Source organism: Ambystoma mexicanum, chromosome 8 (genome assembly GCF_040938575.1).
Source record: "Ambystoma mexicanum isolate Mex_15411 chromosome 8, UKY_AmexF1_1, whole genome shotgun sequence".
In the NCBI taxonomy this organism is placed as follows: Eukaryota; Metazoa; Chordata; class Amphibia; order Caudata; family Ambystomatidae; genus Ambystoma; species Ambystoma mexicanum.
The window spans coordinates 715970243-715983978 of record NC_090929.1 but is presented as its reverse complement, the minus strand read 5'-3'; the positions used below and the strand labels follow the sequence as shown (position 1 = coordinate 715983978).

At 45.5% G+C, this 13736-nt stretch overlaps 1 protein-coding gene across 1 annotated transcript in view; it reads left to right on the top strand.

Moving 5' to 3' along the window:
- MICU1 (mitochondrial calcium uptake 1) overlaps positions 1-13736 on the top strand; it is a 970699-nt gene that overhangs the window by 281521 nt on the left and 675442 nt on the right. Inside the window, 1 exon segment of the mRNA XM_069610522.1 lies at positions 6377-6539. Coding sequence (XP_069466623.1) covers positions 6377-6539 — 163 coding nt within the window.

Sequence of the window (13736 nt, the reverse complement as noted above, 5' to 3'; positions counted from 1 at the left end):
GGTATTTCTGGTCTAAACTAACATTCATCGGGTATTCTCAACAATTTACCTACCAGTCTAGGAATCCATGTCAACAAAATATTTATTTGGTAAAAAAATACTTCTGGGTCTAGAGGAGAACCCCTTGTAATGCCTTCTGGCCTGTAAATGATAATATTTCTTTCATTTATGTAGTGCATGCCTGGAGAGGAACACACTGTCCCTTTTGTCAGTGAAAGATCTCCTCAGGTTAAGGTTTGTCATCCAATCACATCCTAATACGTTTACTGCTGTCTGCTGCGAATACAATAGTGGCATAGACACGTCCTGTTCTCCTGTGGAAAGTGGTAATTCATCAGTAAAAGGAACCAGTCTCGTAGCCCCAGAGAATCCCTGCTCATTCATGGCAATCCCAGCATTGGTTACTTTCCATCGCGAACACAGGAACGAGTCACTCCTGTGTCTACTAAGACGGAAAATGTCTTGCCTGCCATCATTACCCTGACGTTTGGTTCCTCTGTTGGTTCTTGTGTTACAAATGATACTGAACACATCACGTCGCTCTGTAGGCTCTCCTATTGTGGGTATAAATTCATCCCTGTACCTGTAAAAGGATTTCCTCCCAGTACTGTCACACTCCCTTTCCTTGGTGTGGATACTTGTGGGGCTTCTGAATTCGCATTCCATTGTGGCACCATTGCTTGTTGTATCGGAACTTATTGTGCTTATGTCTGTACTGGTTGTATTTGCACAGATGCTTGCTGTGGTTGCCTTTGTGGCATTTGTGTTTGCAGTGGATCTGCTGTGTTTGCCGCACACCTGTCTGATGCTGCGCGTGATCTTGGGCATAATACTCCTGCGGATCTGTATTATACTGTGGAGAATAGCCCATCCCCCCCTTTTAGAGCTTGGCAGTTCTGTTCCATGTTCCCTCTACTTGTAGACATGCTAGCTATATGTCCTGTCCTACCACAATTCCATCATTGCTGCGGTTGTCCTCCATCAAATCCTTCTCTCCTTTAAGGGTTTTGAAATCCGCCTTGTCCTCTAGGTCCATTCCCTCTACTTTGTGACCAAACATTGTACCCACCTTGATCTATAGGATACCCTGCATTTGCTGTGCTGGCTGTAACTCTTGTGTGGCCATGCCTTTTCCACTCATCAATACTGCTCCTTCTATAGCAAGCTTCAACAACTTCCTCTGAACTAACTTTGCTTCCTCCTGCTTTCTATTCTCAGCTTTTTTCTTATTCTTCTCTTGTAACTATCGACAATGTTGTACAATAGTCAACTGTATTTCTGGCCATGGCTTCGCTTCCATCCCTACCTGTTCCTTCATTTGCCGTTGCCCTGGCTCTGGCAGTCCCTGACACAGAATATGATCAAATAGTGCTACTGTTTTGTCACACGGTTCCCTTGGCTGAAGAAGCCAACGTTCTTGAATTTTCTGAATAAAAGCAACAGGATCTTCGTCATCACCCATTATCCTTGTCATAATCGCATCCATGTCTGATACGTCATGATATTGTACTCTAAGCCCCCTCCATATATCAGCTCTACAATTATTAAATGGCGCTCAGTCATGTGTCAAGTTTTGTTCTGTTACACTTGCATATCCTGCTCATCTCCAAATGTCGTCAGCACTCTCCCCTAGAATAGCTGCTAGTAGGCCTTTTATATCATCTACTGCTAATGTCATTCCCGCTGTCATTCTCTCTAACTCATGAACTCATAACCGGCAGTTAAACTAGGTAATTTACATTTCACATTTTCTTTATCCATTTGTGGCCCGGTATATATTCTGGTCGTCCTCCCCCCTTTCTCTAATAACAGGAATTGTGTAAATCCTGGTCCACAGTCCTATCCATCTACACTACTTGTCTTCTAAGTGGGTCTAGTTTTGCCTGCTCATCTTCGTCCTGGTAATGACCTTAATCTACTTGCATAAGGCGGGCATATGTCCCCTGCACTGCACGACCATGCTTGTGATTGTTCAAAATATGGTTCTGGCGTTTTTTCTTTTGGGTCTTCTGAGCCTGACCACTTTACCACTACGCCTGGATCTATTGAAAAACATGTGCCTTCTCTTTGCGCTCTCGTTTTCTTCCCTTTCTTCATATGACATCATTATACCCCAACTGGTATGACTGTTATCCCTTTCCACGTCATCAAGATAGTCTGCTTAAGGACAACATTCAATGCTTGTCCTTCATTACGTCATCCGATCTATCTCCTGTTTCTTTTGATGGAGTTTGATGCCCCCTCTGGACTCGTAACCATCTTTCTTCCCCATTTGCCTACATAGATCCACAATCCTTTCTGCGATGCCTTCTGACTCATGCTTATCAGCCCATGTCTGTATTCTTGGTATCCCTTGCAGCTCCCTAAAGGGCTGTTGTCACGCTCTCTTCTTCCCACCGCGCTCGTGCTTCAATTAGTATTGTATATCTATTAACAGTGTGATCCATCTCGTCATCCCTTTATCCCAAGCACCTTATTTCTTCTTCCCTCTTTTCTCTTCTTTCGCTCGCCACCTTTGAAATCTACGCTCCTTTAATGTCTGCTTCATTTTCTTCAAGTTGTTTCTCTTCCTTTCTTTTTCTGTTCTTCATTCCTTCATCGTTCTTCCTTTCACTTCCTTTTGCCTTCACTTTATATGGCCTGTTTTGTTTTTTCTTTTCAGTTCCTCTTTCTCGTCCTTCTTTGACATAGTTGATACTGCTCAAACTAGACGGAAAAAGTATCTGTCCTCCCATCTACTCGTTCTGTGCTATTGCCACTCTATCTCTGTCTTTCTCCCCCTTTTGTCTCTTAGCTTCTTCCTTCTCGATCTGCCTGTCCCTTCTTTCTTCACTCTGTTTATCACGTGTAGATATATATTTAGGTTCTTTAATTTTGCTCTCTTCTACATTGTCTTCACTACTATAAGTGAGGGGTGCGTATGTTGGATTAACATACCCTGTTGCTGCTTTTAACTCCTTCCCTGTTTGTCTTCAGTTGTACTATTGTTCTTAGGAGGGGAAAGAGGAGCCGAGGGCATCACGTTGGCCTCCTTATGCTGATTAAGCATCCACTCCTTCTCGGGCGGATCTTCTCGCTCGCTCTGATACATTTTCCATAACTCTAAAACCGCTAACCTTTTCTGCAACTTCTTCCTGGAGTATACAGCATGCTAGAATCTTGTCATGTGTTGCAATACTGTTCTCGATAGCGGCCAAGTCATGAACATTTTGTCAGATATGCCTTTTACCCACTCGGCATGGTATTTCATAATCTTGCGTATGTATCTTGGTAATGTTTTGCAGAACTGTAAAAGCAGAGTGTCCTCCATAATGACAGTTTTTTTTTTTTTAAATTGTGAATACTTACTGGTTCTTTCATATTCTGTGATTATTTTGATTAATCACACCACAACAATCAATTACGGCCTAGCACAATCATTCGCCACCCGTTTCCCAAAAAACATTCTCCTAACAGGCATTCCCTTCATGCGCGTTTGTGACACCTGAATGATTTTTGTGACGTCCTAATCTAGCGTCTATGCTGGTGCTTGCGCATTCACTGTCGGCGGACTCAATGATCTGCTCAGGACAAGGATGCACAGAGACGGTTTGTGCACTGTGAACAATCGCACTCTAATTTTGTAAAGTAACATTTGTATTCTGAGGACTAGTTGCTTGTGTCCTTTTCATAGGAAGGATGGTATTCGGTCTTGATGATACAGCCACGTTTTGCCCCTCCATGAAGCAGATTCTGCTTCTGTCAGTGCAATAAATTGTACACCTATCATGCAGTACCTTGACCCCTGATTTGAATAAGTTCTCCAGCCTTCCGTTAAGGGCAGTGGGCAAGTGACCTCAACACAAATGTGATTCACATTTGATGGCTTTTAATCTATTTAAAATTACGAATTTCAAGTTTCAGTGTTGTGAACAAACGTTGCTCTGCATTGGTTAATGTTCCTTAAGCAGCTTGAGAGTTTTCTCAATTTGGATATAATCTTGTTCGAAAGAATGCAATTCAGCCACTGTAGCACAACCCTTCTCTCTAGGGGGATATTTTTGTTTTATTAAAGCCCTTCATATTGCTGTTTATTATATTTCTAAGCTCCCTCACATTAGGTAGATATACAAACCGAAGCACAGAGAGATCGGGATTTGACCAACAGTCCTTTTATCCAATTGCGGAAGTCGAATTAAGAACACAGATTTTCTGCTGCTAAAGTTGGGAATGTATCAACTAGAGCCTTTCTTTTCCTATCCGTCCTGTAATATTCTTTCCTCCTTTGTCCCCATATGCCCTCTGCTCTCCTATATATCCTGTCCTTCAATATGCCTATGGTCAGTTGGATAGTGTGGAGACAAAGATAGGAGGTGCTGTATGTGTACATTTGAAAAGTGGATGAAAGATGGGGGGAAGTGCTTTTGAGGAACAGCTGGGATATGTGGTTGCATGTGTGTGCTCTTGTTAGCGGTTCAGTCAGAGGGTGAAGCTATGCCTGTTCGAGCGGATAGAGATTGGAGCTGCCTGTAGAGGAATGGGTAGAGCTTTGGGATGCGTTTGTGGCGGCAGTTGGTAGGACAGGGTTCGCATATTCACATGTTGGGCTGTAGTAGGAGAGGAGGATGTGCGTATGAGTTTGGGCAGAAATTTGTGGTACCTCAGCAATTAGAATTCTGACAGTTTGATTGCAAAGGTTCTTAATCCTGCATGAGCTCATTATAGCTATATAGGTTGATATTGCTAATACTCTGCCTGCTATAATTATTCAATATCTCTTGCATGCCGATCAATCTTGCACATTTTACTTTGAACCCTTGGGACATTCTTGCCAGACCTGCCTGACCTCGTTATTGCTGTGTGAGGATCAGTGATTTGGGTCTTATTGGCTTATGCACTTGCAAGAAATGTTCCTATGTGCTTAAGGAGAAACTATTAAACTGCCTGAAAATAGTTATCCTTGCTTGCTAAGTGATGACTTAGGAAGATTTCGGAGAGGAGATGAAATCGGGAGGTGCAATCTACATTCCTTACGGGTACAGCAGTAGGCGAGGAGACTGCCTCATTGAAAGACTTGTGTAAGATCATTTTCTTTGGTGCCTGGAAGATCCTTTGTGTACATTTCGAATTTGTTTCAATGAACTTGGGTACTTTGTTTTGTACTCTTTCACCAACAGGCATTGCATTGAGGAATCCATTTGGCGCAAGAGAAAGGCCTGATTATTTTGAGTTCTCGATTAGGAAATACTTTCTGCCTTTCCTCATGAGGCAGGTGGACACCTTGGAGAACATTATCCTGCACTTTATTTTTGGCCAGGATTATTATCCGGACACATTTACTTAAGTTTAAGCAGCATCCTGACACGTTGTATATCTGTAAATAAACTCTTGAAACTTTTCTTCTTTGTTTCTATTTTTGAGAACATAAGTGACAAGATATTGTGGTGGCCCTGCCACACAGTACTGTGTGGCAATGTAGTTTGCTTTGTGTGTGATATAAAGGCAAATCAACCTGTAACTCTGCAGAGAGTAATCGGGTAGAAAAGGTAAATCGCTAGATAAAAATGTTTCCTAATGGCTTTTATTGAACAAATCTGTTGTAAATTGGCACGTTACAAAACACCAATATTATTAATAATGTAATCTGGAAAGAAAACCTCAAGGGTTAAAAGGAGGATATCGATAGACCCCACAATCAGTTGCCTGAGTAGGACATTGTGATCATGTGGGGGCAGGGCATCGTGTAGTAAGCAAGATTAACCTTGTATGGTAGAACACGCTAGGTTGAGGGTGAAATGAAAGCGATCATACAAAGAGTGTGAGTGATACTGAATATAGATGGAGGTGCCACTGCAGCAATACTAATGGGTTAAGAAAACTGAACAGGGTGGGGATGCCTTTTTATATTCTAGAATGTGTTTTTCTGTATGGTAGGCCATGTTCTCCTGGATGTAGGACAGTAAGAATATATTTCTTTTGATTTATTTTTTACCGAGCACATAGTGGAGTCACCTGCTGCTAAGAGTGCTTCTCATTAGTCGTTACTGCACAGTATTCCCCATTTTAGTAAGGACCACAAAACTAAGCATGCCCACTCCAATACTAATTTGATTTATTACAGTTGTAGCATAAAGTGAGCGTCTCATTATATATATTTTTATTTTATTCTGTTTGTTAAACAAAAGTAGCATGCAACCAATAGAGAACCTACATTTCCAGAACATATAGTGGACCAGAATACCGTTTTGTATTCAATTAAAAATAATCCTTTTTGTCAGTCCTTTTTAATTCACCACTGTTTTCTTTTATGTATAATAGTAAAGTAGTTATACTCTGGAACATTGCTGTATTATTATGTTACATTTATTTTATTTTTACATTTTTGATTTCTTTTTAGGTTATGGAATACGAGAACCGGATAAGAGCTTACTCAACCCCTGACAAAATCTTCCGCTATTTCGCTACTTTGAAAGTTATTCATGAATCTGGAGAGTCTGAAGTATTTATGACCCCTCAAGACTTTGTCAGGTCCATAACCCCCAATGAAAAGCAGCCAGAAAGTAAGTGAATACATCCCCAGTAAGATTGTTCTACTCGCACAACAAACTGTAATTATGTAGCCCTACACAAGCATCGATTCATTAAATATGCAGTGCGTTTCCTCCATGTTTGAGAAAATACAGCTTTCTCACTATTCCCACCGCACACCAAAGGATGTACTTTCAATATGCTTCATTCTCCAGGCTGGCAATGTAAAAGTACAAGGAAAGCAACCAAGATCATGCAAGTTGATTTTAACATTAGAACAAATGTTAAGTGTTTGAAAATTTCACTTTACAGCACATGTTCTGTATTGGGATTCCTAATTTGCTTTGTCCTAAAACAGCATTTGACAGTGAGATAAGCAATACTATTCGATCTTAACCACGTTATGCACAAATGGCATCATTCAGTCTAACAAAAAAGGTAGTTTGCGACTTGGAGCACTGATATGAATGTAAAGGGAATGTTGCCAACATTAGAATGTTCCAGAAATATATTGACAAAACAAAAAAGGGTAATTTTACAATGCATGTTGAAAAGTCTGTAACTGAGGAAGTAAATTGTTGTTGAAGGAGGATATTTACGAGTGATCAGAAGAAAGATGAAAAATGACGACAAATGTGGTTTAATGCCTTGCCTTGGATATGGTTGTCCGTAGAGGGTATCTGCAGTGGGTATGGTTCATGGTGTCTGCTTCCCCTCTTGGCAGTGCAACCACTCCGGCATCATGGCCCTAGAGTGGAATTTGTTTGCACGACGTTGTGGCAGGAAGTGGTGGATGCAAGAAGTGACTCCTCTTGATTTCCCCTCTTTCCTCTGACACAGCCGCTGTCAAGCCTGGTGGTGGCTCCTCCTGATTCCTTACAGTCTTATGGTTTCTAACTGTTGGTGTGGAGGCAATAGGCCAGGGTGCTTTGTGACAGCAGGCTGACCTGGGATTGTCACAGATGAGTTAGGGCATGGGCAATTGAGCCTGGCAACGAGTTTTACTGATGGTGTTTTGTCACTAAAGTGGCTTGTTGAGCACTCTAATACAAGCTGTTAACCCAGTAATGGGACATTAGTACTGTGGGTAGGTCGTTTAGCTTATGGCCACCTATAAATAGGTCTATAACAGTGCAGTGTATGGTGACTGTAGAGTAGTACCCCCTACGAGGTAAATGACAAAGCTCAGCAAGTGCCTCCGTTAAAGGAGGGTCACCTGAGTGGGCTTCCAGGTTTGAGTGGTATGAAGTGGGGTTCGGGTAAAGTGGAGGCTTCATCAGAGTAGTGGCCCGTTAATGCATTAATGTAGAGTACCAACTGTCAGTACATATGCAGTAGTGGTATGCAAGGAATACATGAAGTTGCGCTTGCCATTGCTTGGTGGGCATATCCCACCAAACCCCCTCAAATAGGTAATCGTTTATGGTCAGTTAAGCTTCTGGTCACAGGAGACCCCCTTGCCCATATCCAAGGCTCCACAAGACTCCTCGATCAGGATGAATGTTGAGCTAGGGGCTTACAGTAATTTCACGTCCCAATCAGATGCCAAGTGGAGTCTTCAATGCAAGCAGTTCCACAAGGAGGGGTTATTGTGGCAGGTTTACTTTCCTAGGTGATAGAATAATCTATGGTTGTGGATTGCATTTTAGCTTGAACAAACTTGAGGGCAGCATTTTCTGCTGTAGTGGAGTACCCAGTATCCTGGTGGCTTTACCTGAATCAGCAGTGAATTTACTGTATTATGCCCCAACAATTTTGGGGGAGGAAAGCCAGAAATCGCAACTCTTATCAGTGACTCAGCGTTCCCCTATATCGAATCTGGGCAGCTGTCAACCTCTCCTGATAAAGTTCAGAAGCCAGGGGTGGGAGCGTGGGGGCTGGCCAGAGGGGGTTTCTGGGAGTCCAGCACCATCATATTATGGTAACATCCATATTGAGTAGCATTTCCGTTGTCTTGAAATCCTTTGCTGAAATTACTTTGTATTCTTTAATGGAGGTTTCCCCCCTATATTGATACAACAATAGAGAAGTCTGAGAAATTAAAAAAGTCTTTTATAGATGTTTTTGTTGAATAGGTTATCAGGTTTCCCAATCGTTTTCCATTGGCAGATTAAATAATATTTTGTAGCAAAACCCTTTGCTTAGGTATCCAGCATTATTGATGCTCGTAGGCACCACTCTCCAGATGCTTGCTCAAATATGATATCATATGCAAGTGAAAGCTATTAATTGTGGCATTTCCGTCAGACGTATGAAATGCGATTTGCAGAACATGCCTATGGTTAGGAGAGCTCGGCAAAACCTTCCATATTTCTCTGCCAACATTAATGAAGGAGCGCTTGTTGGCATTATGACAACATCTGTTCATTTAAGCCCACATGTGACTTCAGCCTCCTTTTATTTCCAGAGATTTAAGTGTTGTGAGAACCTAAAGGTCCATGAGTGCCTAAAGTAGCTCTGGCCATCCTCCAATAGTTTACAGTTTTTGTAGCTTTCAAGGACCATGTGAATTTTAATTATGCTTGCTCCCTGATGAGCTTTTACATATTCTCCAATTATTTATGGTTATCTTTTCTTGGGGGCGGCAACAGTTGTATTGTATGGTTGCAGGGGGGTGCCCACATATGGAGAATATTGTAGCTGAGGTTAAAATTCCAAAGAATCTAAAGTAGGTTCTTTTAGATCAGTGGGAAGAGGGAAAGAAGATTCATCCGCAGTGTTTAAAGGTAGGGCAGCAGGGTCTTCTCCAGGTTTCTTTTTTTTTTTTTTTTAAATATTTTTATTTTATTTTATAAAATCAAACAAACACACTACAACTGTTTCAAAACATAGAAAGCATCATATTCCAACACATTTTCAAACTCCCCAACTCCTCCCTCCCCCCTTAAACTAGAGCCGGTTCTCACATGTCATTTACGGGAACATCATTGGGTGGCACAATACTTAGGCAGCCATCATCCGGGTCCTTTGTTTCGTTGTCACCCTGGTGAGGGTTTGTCAACGAGGCCACCAATTGCCGCCAGGCCAGCAAGGGCCCTACTTCCTCCTCGCCCCCCCCTAGTGACCGCTTCAAACCAGACTCCACCCTAGGTCTGTGGGCCGCCTTCCAGCCAATGGCAATCCTACGTTTGGCCAAGACATAAACCAGGTCCTTTATCTTGCTTATGTGTTTCAAATGCCGTGGTCTAGGGAAAAGCCCAAGCATGCATGACTAGGCCGATTCCACATCCAGCACCCCCCCCCCGCTGGCCAGTTTTGTCTTGACCTCGTCCCAAAATCTATGCACCTCCGGGCAAGCCCAGAACATGTGTAGCAATCCCGCATTCACCTCCCCACACCTGGGGCATTGCTGCATAGCTGATGCCCCAAACTTTGCAATCTTCCCGAGGGTTAAATAAGCCCTGTGGGTAACATACAGTTGAAGCTGTTGGAATCTCGCGTTACGGGACACCTTTTTGTGGTACCTCTGAGCCCGTTCCCACTGCCCATCCGTCATGGGTCCTCCCACCTCCTCCTCCCAATCTTGTCTCAATTGGGGCAACTCCTTCCCTGCCCATACTCGCAGGAGCTCATATATCCTCGATATTTCGTGCCCGCCCTCCGATACATCATACATGGTTTCCAGGGAGGCGTCTGGGTCTTCCGCTAGCACTGTCTCAGGCCATCTTTCTCTAGTCTTTTTCACAAGCCTAGTGTAGGTTATATATTGGCCACCATGTACTCCCATCTCTTCCTGCAACCTCTGAAAGTCCACTGCCTCCCCTTCCTGCCATATGTCCCCGAGGGTGGCTAGGCCTACCTGTTCCCAGTATCTGCGGACCGATTCAAGTAGTTGGGGGTCGCTCCCGCACAGCGCCGCCAAAGGGGCCTGCTGGGAGTACGGCTCCGAGTCCCCCCCAATCTTCCATGTCCTGTGCCAGATCTCCCAGCCCAGCCTCAGTAGCCGCCCCTTGCCCACCAGTTTGTCTCTGCCCAACCACACCACTTCAATCAGAAAGTATGGGGCTGTATCTCCACGCAGGAGCCTGGCTTCCGCTGAGTCTTCAGCCGAGAGCCACCTGGCCACGTACTGCAGCTGCCCCGCCAGGTAATAGAGTTCGAAATTAGGCAGGCCTATCCCCCCCACCCTGTCACACGGGTTCTGGAGCTTCCACAGAGCCACCCTATTCCTAGAGCTGCCCCACACGAAACCCCTACACACGCTGTCAAGTTTCGCGAATAGGCTCCTGGGTATCAGAAACGGGACGTTTACGAAGAAGTGCAAAAGTCTAGGCAGGACCACCATCTTGAGCAAGGCTGCCCTCCCCATCATGGTCAGGGGCAATCTGGACCAGAATACCATGCTGTTCTTGATCCCCTCAATCGCCGTTTCCGTGTTGTGCTTGTGTTCTGCCTCGACCTTGTGGTAAATATTTATTCCCAAATACCTAAATGTCACGGGCTGCCATGGTATTGGCAGGACAGGCAGCCTCTGCACCGGGACATTCCTATATCTACCCAAGGGGAACAGACAGGACTTTCCAGGGTTCACCGATATTCCCGAGAGGATGGCGTACCGTTCTATTACCTCTAGCACGTACTGTAGGTTTTCCTCTGGGTAGCGCAAATAAAGGAGCATATCATCCGCATATAATGATATCAGATGCTCTCCACTGGCAGTGCTTATGACCACCTCCCCATATTGTTGTCGCAAGCATATTGCCAGCGGCTCCAATGCCAGTATATATAGCATGGGTGACCAGGGGCATCCCTGTCTGGTCCCCCTGCCTAGTTGTCAAGAATCTGAGACTATGGACCCTGTCTTGACCCTCGCCATTGGGGTGCTATAAAACAACTGGACCCATCTGAGGTATCCAGGTCCCATTCCATACCCCTTCAGGACCGCTTTCAGCCAGGGCCATCGTACCGAGTCAAAGGCCTTGACCGCGTCTAACGACACTATAGCCAGCTCGCCCGTGTCTTTCTCAGTTTGGTCTATGACATGGTGTAGCCTCCTGTGGTTATCGGTGATGTTCCTACCTGGAACATATCCCGTCTGATCTGGGTGTATCAGTTTCTTAATCACCCTCTTCAGTCTATTAGCCAGCACCGCCGTGAGTATTTTGCTGTCCTGGTTAAGCATGGACAACGGTCTTTAAGACCCGCGCTCCACGGCCGGTTTGCCTGGTTTCAGGAGTGGGATGATTACAGCCTCACGGAGGGACAACGGGAGTTCTCCCTGCTCATAGGCCTCGTTGAAAGTAGCAAGCAGTGGCAGAAGCAACTCTTGCTGGTATGTTTTGTAGAACTCGCTGGGCAGCCCATCCGAACCCGGCGCCTTGCAAGTGGCAAGTTCCGAATCACTACCTCCAGCTCGTCCGAGGTGACGTGTGCGTCTAACTCAGAACGTTCTAGATCATCTAAGGTGGGCAGCTCAATGTCCCCCAATGTGTCCAGTATGTCTTGACCCGTATCCTCCCCCGTGTCCTCATACTAGTGTCTGTAAAACTTAAGGAATTCCTCACTTACCTCTTTCTGGGTGTTGCATATGCAACCTGCCTTGCCCTGAATCTCACTAATCACCGAGCGGGGGGTCTCACTCTTATACAGCCAAGCCAGCAGTCTGCCCGGCTTGTCGCCCCCTGCATGTATCCTCTCCGTATATTTCCTGTAGCTGAGTCTGCACAATCTATCCCAGAGTGCGCTGCAGGACAACTGTAGCTCCTCTACTTTGGTTCTGTTATCATAAGCGCAACGCGCGAGCTCCTCTAGCTCCCTTTCCGCCTCCCGGAGCTCCCTTTCGCCCCCCCCGTAGCCCCTTAGCTTGGGAAATGGCTACCCCACGCACCACCACCTTAAACGCTTCCCACAGTGTGCCCACAGAGCCTACGCTTCCCGTATTTGTATCAAAGTATTCTTCAATGGCATCCCTCAGGCCCTCCCGAAACCCCTCATCCTGCAGAGCCTCGGTCCTAAGTCTCCATGTAGGGATCCGCGGTCGTGGGGGCTGGTGTCTCCAGTCTACCACCAAGGGCGAGTGGTCCGACAGCACTCGGGCCTTGTATTCCGCTCCTTCTATATCTCTCACTATCTCGGCTGTTAGAAACACGTAGTCTAACCTTGTGTACAAATCATGTGGCGCTGTGTAGTGTGAGTACTGTCTGTCCGTGGGATGTAGCCTTCTCCACGCATCCTCTAGGCCTAGGTCTTTCAGTAAGGTACTCAGCGCTTTAGCCGCCGGTGCCGTTTTTCCTGCCCTGTCCTTGGACCTGTCCATTCTGGGGTCTACGGTACAGTTAAAGTCCCCCCCCCCCCACACTACCGTACTGTCATGATGCCCGCTCCCGGGGAGCCGGTTCAAGCCCGGCGTCCCCAAAGCCGGACATCCAGTCCCCAACGAAGGACCCAGTACCCCATATAGGGGCCCTTTGGACAGTGTCCTGGCGCCTATGGCGCCAGGCTCATTATGGGAATGCTTGGGTGCACTTACCTGATGCAGACCATGCTGCAGGATCCCGGCCTCCTTGAGGCCTGAAAGGAACTACTTTACCTGTGGGACTAATTTACCATCCGGGCGTGGTCGGGGAAGGATACATACCTGATTGGAGGAAGGATACATACCTGGAACTTCTTCCAAGGCTATTTAAACCCCACCCGAACAGCCACACGTGCTTCGCGTTGTTCTGCATCTAGCAGCTGGATGCTCACCATGTCTGCTCCTGCATCCTGACTTCTGCCACGCTTGCCAACATCCTGGATCACCTGCAAAGGAAGAGAAGAAGAGAACAGAAGAAGGAAAAGTCCTTACCTGCTAAAATCCGCATCCCGGAGACATCTCGCCGACAATCCTGAAAAGGAAGACTTTAATTTAAAAGCTCATCGCGTCAATCGCTGCAGCGCAGCATTCCACTCACCTTTACAGGGCGCCTCCATGTTCAGCAGCGATCATCCGGATTCGCAGTCACGCCCCAGTGCCTAGGGAGAAAAAGACCAGAACAAAAGGTGAGAGAGAAGGGAATAAGGAAAGCTAAATCTCCATGTTAAGACTTACCTGTTGATTCATTCCCTCTTCATTTCGGGTCCGCGCCGCATCCTGGCATTTCCGGACCCCGGCCCCTATGGGGAAAAAGAGACATCAGCATTAATGAGCGAATGAAAAGACATTACCAAAGAACGCTCATTAAAGACTTACCTGATTTCTACAAGGATTTCACCTCTCATCTCGGGTCGGTGCCTGATCCCCGGCATTC